The sequence below is a fragment of the Rissa tridactyla genome, chromosome 3 (genome assembly GCF_028500815.1).
Source record: "Rissa tridactyla isolate bRisTri1 chromosome 3, bRisTri1.patW.cur.20221130, whole genome shotgun sequence".
NCBI lineage: Eukaryota > Metazoa > Chordata > Aves > Charadriiformes > Laridae > Rissa > Rissa tridactyla.
The window spans coordinates 59666433-59675930 of record NC_071468.1 but is presented as its reverse complement, the minus strand read 5'-3'; the positions used below and the strand labels follow the sequence as shown (position 1 = coordinate 59675930).

Sequence of the window (9498 nt, the reverse complement as noted above, 5' to 3'; positions counted from 1 at the left end):
TACTGACAATCAGAGAAAGGAAGGCTAGACTTTGAAAACCCATTCTGACAGTGCACAAATAAACAACTGGGGGTGAATTTAACAATGAAGACAATATTAATCCTCCCCCATTCCTGCTGTCTTGGGGATCTGAAAGGTAAATGTAATTAAGTAAAAATTGAATTTACCAGTCTGCATGTGGAGGATCATCTTTTCCTTTCCTTTCCCTTGCTCCCCCTACCTCTTAAAATCACTTTTTACTTCCTTTTTCTTCATACCAACCACCAACAAAATGCCAGATTCCCCTAGCTTAGTTTAATTATTCATTTCTTTGGAATGACCCAAATGTAAAAATAGAGCAATGCAGCAGGGACATAGGGTGCTTTTCTTTCAGCTCTTTGTGTTCTGCCTCCTTTTCTGCATCTGGCCATGTCTTTTCTCCCTTTCCTCCCTCAGTACTTTTATCTCTCCTTTCTTCAGACTCAATAATCCTTAAAGAAATCTTTGTGAGGGATGGAGGGAAAGGAATTTGGCATGGGAAGTGTATGATTTCATAATGAGAAAACAGAAGGGGCGAGCCCCCAGAAATTTCACAAATTATCCTAAAGAAAATTAAATTTGCAGGTGGTATAGGGCCCTGTTCTAGATCTTCATAATTCCACTCTGTTGCAAGAGTGGTACCTGCCTTTTCAGTTTACTGTTGCTTTTCCATTTTCTCCTGCAGTTACGTGCCCATGACTTGGAAAATAAGCTTTTTGCAGCAGGAACTGCTTTGTGGCTTTGTACGTAATTTCCACATATTTGATATTACCAGGTTGATGGTGATAAAAATGGAAGTCGTCATCATCCCTCTATGGAGAACTCGTCTCAAAATTTGAGACGAACACAGAACACAGAAAAGACTGACTTCTGTGATAGCGTTATTACAGTGTTTGGGCAATAGGTGTGTATTATTCTTAGGTATACCAGTACTACTGCTTGCAGAGTAAGGAACCTACACACAGCTTGCTGAAAGGGTGAATGAGCTGTGTGCCACCTCAGTTCAATTTCCACATTGCAGTTCAGTTTCAGGTTAGCTTGGGCATCTGCACTATGGCTGCTTACAACTCTTCCTCTTGTACAGGGGCGGACAGAGGAGATGATAGTGATTTTTTCCTTTGCTACTAAATAACACTGAAAAGCAGCTTCAGAGTGAAAGTGAAGCACGATGACATGGGTTAAAACACTGTTTGAAATGAACCTACCCCCTGCAAGGGCTGCATCTTTTTTGGGTGGAAATGCTTTTGTCATAAACGACAGCCACACTTGATTCTTTATTGCTAAGAGGTGTTTTCATATTATTTGTAAAATATGAGGTGTACCCTGCATTGTAGTGTAGAAGTGTGGTATAGGTATCATTAATGTGGAAGACAAGCATATGCTTTTGCTACAATATTCCTCTAAGTAAGTACATCTTTCTTCTGGATGTATCCAGGCCTAAAAGATAATCTAAAAGATAATGTACATCACAGTAGTGATGTACGGCACAGAGTTCACTGACTGCATTGTAAAACAGTAAAAGAAGATGGAAGAAAAGTACAGAGTCTTTTAAGTATGTGGATGAACTTTTCTTCTGCATCCTTCCTTTAGGGTAGTTGAAAATGTGGGATTTCTGAGCAGGATGTTTTCATGTGGGTTTTTTTGGTTTGGTGTTTGTTTTGGGTTTACTTTTTTTGAAAAGTGTAGGAAATTATGTTAACAGGAAACAAAACCATTTTTTCCTGCTGAAGGACATAGGCATCTTTTAATTCCTGAAGTGATTCTAGAGGTCAGTAAGATTCATGAAATCCATGTTTCTCATTGCTGCTCTTTCAGTCTATAAGCAATTAGTTGCTTGGGCCTGCCAAAGGAATAGGTAGTGTATTGAGATATATAGATATATATTAGTCAAATATTTGTGTTTGATTATTGCCTAAAATACTAATTGTCTGCTTTCCCCTAAATAACTCATTGCAGTTTTAGAATTTCAAACATTGCACCTTCTTGTTAGTAGAAGTCTGACCTTCACTACAGAGTATCTGTGATCACATCAGCACAAAAAATGTAGATTTTTTTTTTTTTTTAAACTGAAAAGCAAAATACCTCTTGTAGGAACAATACCAACAGGATTCAGTCAGAACATGCTAAGTTCACAAGTCTCATGGGCAGGTTTTCTCCAAAGGCTTAAGAGAGCATTGTGGGATAGGTGAAATCATACATAGACAACAGCAGGAACTGGAGTTCTTATGCTTCACCTTTCATCTAATAAGTGCTACAATACTAAGCAGTGATTTAGATAATTTAGTCCTACTGTAACAGCATAAAATCATATTCAGGCAGAATCTGTAATATTAACCTTTCCCTTCCACTGTTCCAGTTCCCCAGCTAGTTCTTGGCCCAATTGGAAAAGCAGCAGCAATGTTGCATGCATATGGACGTTATGTGGCTGGCTGGCTAGCTGGGTGTTTTTTCCCCATCACGCTGTTTAACCAGGCTCAGAGCAGTCCTGAATAACATTAAAGTGCTGCCTCTGAGCAGCTCATAGCGTTTTGCCAGAGGTGCAGTTTCCCCCAGAGGTCTCTGGGTCTGAATGCTGAAGAGAAAAGAGAACAGAGGTCCTTTCTTGTCCTTGACAAGAAAGGGGTGAGTATCACTTCGCTGAGGGTTTACTTAACAGCTTGCTTGTATCCATGGGGTAATATCAAGCAGTAAAATGTTAATAACAAGTAATTTAGCAGGGGATACTACTTCCATGCCGCCTAGTATTAAACTGTAAACATCACTCCCGAAATATGCCGCCTCCTGTGATGAAGAGTTACAAGTGGGTTATAATTCACCATGCATTTCTGAACGCAGTGATAGGCAAGAGAAACAAAGACCACTGCAGCAGGTGATGTGGGAGTAGAGAGATTACTGAATAAGAAAAGCTAGAAGGAGAAATTACTTTTCATGACACTAGGGAGTCACGTTTTAAACTTGGCTTATAATTGTATGTACTTTACCTGTCTCTGAAATTCTCTTACATATATTAATGTTATAGCAATCTATATGAACAAGATGGGCAGCGTGCCAAAGGGGGTTGTAATTTTCAAGTACCTCCGTATAGTTATTGGAGAGGGGAGGAGGATATCCACTAACAGTGTAATTATGTGGCAATTCCAGGGAAATTGATTATTATTAGCTTTTTATGATCACACTAACAAAGTCAATGATCCAAGATGAAATAGCAGAAATTAGTGCTTGAACAATATTCAGCAACAAGATATCACCAGGTGAGAGTGGATGTATCTGAAACCAGATAATTCCTGAAACCGAAATGGCCATCTCCCACCAATTACAACGATGGATGTGCTCTATTAAAGCCTGATCCACTTTAATGGGGGACTCACAGGATGAGAGGCCATGTAAGTATGCAATGACACATACAGTATCCAGAAGTGGGTGGGTGTTTATTCTAAATACCCACATTACTGGGGTATTTGCACCTTTAACCAACAGAGAGAATTACAGGTAGTGTATACAGATCAATTTCTTCAAGTTGGTTATTGCTTTAACAAAATCTTTTGTCGCTTTTTCTAACATCCATCTTCAGTCCTCCAAACACAGCACAGAGACTGGATACCTGCATAGTCAGAACTATCATTTGCCAGCCACGTCTTCCCCTTTGAGGCTCTGTGGTTTTATAAATAATAATTAAAAACACTTCTCTGTGACGTGAGAAGGCTTTTCTAAAAGAAGAGCAAGTTGCTGCAATACAATAGTGTAATATTTTTGAAAGTCATAATAATAAAGTAGGGGAAAGAGAATAATCATTATTGCTCTTTCTTGTAATTAATTTGCTTTCCGATATCCCACACTGCAACTAGAACATTATTCAAGAACACCCATCACAGTGCTTAACAAGATTTAATGTACATTTATTCTTAACATGTGGAACATATAAAGATTTTATACTGAATAAATGAAATTCATTAAGCCAGAGGAAAAGGAGGAATTTACATCAAGTTTTTTTCTTTTTTAACTACATTATCTTGAAATACAAATGCAGATTCTTGTCACTGAAAAATCTTTGAAGTTGTGTTACTTCCTTTTTTTTTTTTTTCCTGTATATATTTTTTTGTCTGTAGACTGGTAACCATTTTCTTAAATCAATCCATACGTAACCATTTCCACACCTTGATTTATAAAGCAAATTGTGATCGGCTGCTCTCCCGAAATAGAGCATGACTTTATACATACAGAAACTTGTACATTACCCTCAGTTGTTGGTTTTCTGTGTTGGGTTTTTTCTTTTTTCTTTTTTTTTTTTTATTATTTTTTGGAGATATGGCCCAAATGAAAGAAAAAATAATTCTACTATCACTTTGTAGATACCACATCATGAAAAAGAAACTAAAAACTTTGTACTAAAAAAAAAAAAAATGAGGGTATGTTTAATGTACAACTTCTATATACATCACGGCCCTTAGGCAATAAAAAAATATTTTAAAAAATGATTAAAGGAATTGTGAAGAACTGTCATTGTGGAAGGTCAAAAAAAAAAAGATGTAGACAAGACAGTTCTGGTGAGGAAGCAATTGATGTTTATCATCAGGTTTTGTTTAAAAATCTTTTAACTTGACTTTTTTGTTTTGTCTTGCTCCTAGCCTAATGTAACCATTTCTCCTGAGGAGAAACCAGTATCATTTTGTATTTTGACTACTGACTGACACCCTCCTTGATCCCCTACACCTACATCACTAGAATCTTCTATTGCACAGAGCTTTGGGTGATGGTATACAAGTTTTTTTTTTTTATTTTTTCCTTATTTGAAAAAATAAAACACACAGGAACTTGGTATGTTGGTTATTTTTCACCTTTTTGTTTCAAAGTGGTGAGATTTTTTTCCATCATACAATGGTTTGCCATAACATTTTTTTAAAAAGTCACTAGTTCGCTTCCCAAAAAATATGCAATACAAACATGGAAAAGAACATTGAAAAGGATAATCTATGGAAAAAAAAAGTGTGACCTTTGAATGTACTAGACAGCAACTTTGGTTAAAAAAAATAAAATAAAAAGATGTACTTATACACATAGACAGCAAATATTAATTTCATAACTGTTCAAATTAATAATTTCTTTAATTCCCAATTGGTAAATAGTGAATGGGGCAGAGGAGCAAAGATTCTTTTTTTTTTCCTTCTTCCTACGTTGGATAAACAAGAACAGAAAACAGCCAGTTATATGTGACCCTCTAATCTCCACTCACACATGCTTGGCTTCTCACTTATGTCATAACTGCCCAATCTGAAAAAGTACATCACAGATGACAGATGCAACCAGAGAGTTCAGGACAGCAGATATTGAGATATCCAGCAAACGACCCTCGTGCAAAAGGAACTCTGAGCGGTTCTCGTCCACTCTAGCCATGGCCAGCAAGGCCTTGGCTGCCCTGCACATCATGTCTACGCTAGGTGGCTCCAGAGGTGGAGGCTGCATGTGCATGAGGTTATGCTGGCTCTGCTGGTACTGGGCCATAGTGACCCCATCTTCCAGGAAGCTTATCAAGTTTCCGATGCTTCCCTTCTGCACAGCTATTGCCCTTGCTGCTAATGTGTCCCCCTGGGCAAGGTTCGATAAGAGCGCCATGGACATTTCTCGGCAGACCGGGTTTTTGCGGTCCCCAACGTACCTAACTAAAGTAGCGTAGAGTTTCTCCTGACGACTGAATGGGGGGGTGGCCAAGATAAGGTCCACATTATTGTCCTGGATACTGAGCTTACACAGGGTCTCCAGCACAAGTCTCTGAGGCGAAAGAACCGAGTTGGGCCCCACGGTTGGAAAAGGATCCTGTGCCTCCGCAGACGGGCACACCATCCAGTGCAGCAAGCCATCCAAAATTGGCAAACAGATGCTTTCTGTGTAAGCAGACAAGTCTAGCTGCCCAGAAATGTTGGCTAATGTGACCAATGTATTATCCCTCAAGACCTCGAGGCAGTCCCACCACCACTCATCCTTGCTGCAGGCCACCCCTTTGTCCTCCTCTTCCTCTTTCTCGTAAGTCTGCGGTGCTCGCTTTCTTTCTGGATGCTCATGGTGAAGAAGGATCAACTTTCCCAGGATCAGCACCAAGCCTGGATGTTTGGACATTTCGGTGTCATTGCCAGGCACAAAAGACAAGCTACGGACGATATTTGACACACAGATGCAGCGTTTGGCCAAGGAGTCTTGCCAGTGAGTTATGGTGCATAGAGGAGTCTCATCTCGGCTCCTTGGCTCATCCTCTAGCAGTTTAATATTCCGGTGGCTTTTGGCTTGATGGATCCCAAAGGGAAATTTACTGCTCTCTGTTTGGGAACCAGAGTTTGAGTCTTCAGGCAATGCTCCTGGCCGAGCTGAGAGGACATCATCAATGGTTGCTGTTATACTTTTTTCTTGTTGTTCCTCAGATTCACCTTTCCCCTCGAGGTCCTTCTTTTTGCTTGGAGAGTTCAAGGGAGGAGGGGCTTTCCTGCGTGGAGGAATCTCCATCTTGCTTTCAAAGTGAGTCTGGATATGCTCAGTTGTGTCACCACCACCAAGCTGCCAGTGGAGAAGTCCACTATCAAATTCCTGAACACGTCCAAGTTTGTCAGATCGGTCAACAACAAATAGATTATTTTTCTTTACAATCTTTATTGGCAGCTTGTCAAATTTACTGGCTTGTTTTGGCCTCTCACTTGGATCAGCAATGGCACCAGGAGTGGAAAAAACAATGCTCTTTTCTTCCCCTTCTACCTTTTCATCCTCCCCGTCCTCCTCATCTTCATCAAAATAGTCAATACATTCGTCGTTCTCCTCTTTTCCAGTATCCTCTGCCAAGGACTGGCTATCATCTTTCTTGGCTGCTTTGTGATCAAGTGCTTTGTGGCCTGGATCTCCCACTTCATATTCCATAAGGATTCCAAAAATGTCAATCAGGCATTTTCTAAAATATTCTACTAAAAGCTCAAGAAATCCAGACAACTGAGGGGAGAAGAAAGAACATAAAAATCAGATAAATATTTTTGTCGGCACAGAATTTTATTAGGAACACTGATGCATACATCTGTGAATATTTCCCTCCTCCTGCTGTCGACTTGTGGCTAGGTCCTGCATGGCAGAAGTTAATCAAAGGAAATTCTTCTAGTATCTGTCCAAACAGTATATAATGTCAAACTATCATGGCTCCATTTGCTTAAACTGTAACAGCTATGAGAAGTACAGAACTTTATTCATATGTCCCCTTTAGGCTACAGTGGACATCTCGCCTAGCTGTTCTGTCCCCTTGGAAGTGTCTAGTATTCTTCATTTTCTGTATACAGCACTAAGTTTCTAACTCTCTTAGTGTTTCTGATTTGTACTTTTATTAGATGCCTAAAGTTTACAATTCTTCCTCTCCTTCTCTGTCTCTCAGTCTCTAAAGCCAACTGTCCTGTAGGAATCTGTAGTTCAAGGTCTAGGCACTGACAGCCTAGATTAATATCCCATCTCTGTTGGAATAGTTCCATTTTTGCCTGGCAATATTTAAAAATTGTTATTGGAGCCTGGTGCTGTGAGTCACCCTTCAGAAAGAGTTTTCATTTAGGTTTAATCCTCTTAATTAACTTGCAATCACTTTCTTATGGAACGGCAGTAGTTGGACTTGGTATTAATTTACCCTCAGTGGCTTTATTATTAAAAAATTTTTGTTGTTATGATGTATTCCGCCTCATTGTCTAGCTTTTAATGTTTTCTTTTAATCGTGGGCTAACAGGTTTTCAGCAAAATGTATGCTTTTGTGCATTCTGTATTCTCTTATGATTGCCAAACCCTCGAAGAATTAAGAACAAATTGATGCTTACGAACTGCAGGAATTACCAGTCATCACACAGAGTCCTGACTGCCATTGGAAATAGAGTCCAAGGCAAAAGTAACAAAAAAATAGATATTTAAAATATGTTCTGTGCAACTTGCACAGGGTGCATTAATGCAATTTCTAATAGAATTCAGAGGAGATTCACCTCACTTAACTTCAAACACCCGCAACAGTTACACACCTAACCTAATTGTCTAGATTCCTTTTATAATCAATGGTCTTTTACAGGCCATTTCTAGGGTATGATTCATCTGACCTATTTTAGATCTCTGCTTCAGGATGAGATGAATCATGCTATAGATATCCCTAGTTCTAAAGATAGGTGGGATGAAATGTACCATTTGTGTCTGTATTTAAAAAAAAAGGTCATTATATTTAAAATATTATGAGTTACACTATTAGTAACCAAGGAATGAACAGAGCAGAGAAACTGAATATTTAATTTGTACAAATTTTAGATGATGTGCGTTATCAGCATGCCATCTATTACTACCACCTAATAGACCAATGGTTAGAGCAGGGCTGAAAAATATTGGGAGGCAGTGAGGCAAAAGCACACACTGTTAAATCCGGTGTTACTTGCATCCTGTGGACAGATAGTGGATTTTAGCCTTTAAATTGTCGATCTGATATTCCTGTGCAAACTTAATTTACTGGAAGAAGAAACCAAACAGAAAATAAGCAGTTAAAAAAAATCCCACAGCCTAGTATGGAACTACTGAGTAAGACAAGGACAAGTAGTCACCAAAAGATAGCTCCAAATCAATTTAGTATTTTTTTGCAAAGCTTTTTATGGAAACACAAATTAAGCAAGATTACTCTCATATTGCTGTTTTCTGGGATTGTCCTTGTACTACCATGAGTGTGAATTTACACATTAGTCTTCTGTCAGTGCTAAAATTCTTATAATCATACATGCTCCTTTCTACAAGAGATACCCTTCTTTCAGGCTTATTATTTCCCTTATTCGATCTAAAGTGATCTCTTTTTGCTCACTGTTACCAATCATAAAAAAGGGAAGTTTTGCAATATTAAAATTTATGTTAATTATAACCAATTTTAAAGGACTTCAGCATTTTTGTAGGTATCTTATTTCAATTTTCTTTCCTTGAAAAGTTGGGAAGTATATTGCTTTCCCACCTACCTGAGAGAGGTTGAAAGTAGCAACAGTGCTGTCATCATACAGAAGAATATTAATAGTGTCTAACGCCCAGGTACTTTCAGCCAAAAGACCAGATTTAAGAGACATCATCACTCTCCAGGCCTCAGGAGTTACTAGAGAAAGAAAGGAGAAGTAAAACAGCATTAGTGCATCCTTGGAGACTATTAATGAGTTCTGCAAGATTAAACTGCAACATTCTGAGGATGCAGAATTTAAATGGAAGAATTTACTGAAACACTGGTTAAGACCCCACTTTCCCCACTTAGTACTGGTCAGTTTTTCTGTAACTGCAGTTCAGCCTTAATACTGGATTAAATCTTAATGGGGCCATTCTTCCTGACTTTGCTGAAGCCAAAATAATCGTACAAACTTAGAGAAGTTGACTAAACCAAATAATGGGTAAATAAAGGTAGAATATTCTGTCAGGAGTGTGGGAACTTGAAGTATGAGAACCTGAATGTATGAAATGTAACAGGAATTC

At 38.7% G+C, this 9498-nt stretch overlaps 1 protein-coding gene across 6 annotated transcripts in view; it reads right to left on the bottom strand.

The window, feature by feature from the left end:
- Window positions 1-244: 244 nt before the first annotated feature.
- Window positions 245-9498, bottom strand: part of ARID1B (AT-rich interaction domain 1B) — a 339818-nt gene continuing 330564 nt past the window's right edge. For all 6 annotated transcript variants that reach the window (XM_054196537.1, XM_054196539.1, XM_054196541.1 and 3 more), the window contains 2 exons: window positions 9000-9130; window positions 245-6984 (listed from right to left, as the gene is read on the bottom strand). In XM_054196537.1, the coding sequence (XP_054052512.1) occupies window positions 5272-6984; window positions 9000-9130 (1844 nt within the window). In that variant the 3' untranslated portion in view covers window positions 245-5271. The remainder of the gene's footprint in view (window positions 6985-8999; window positions 9131-9498) is intronic.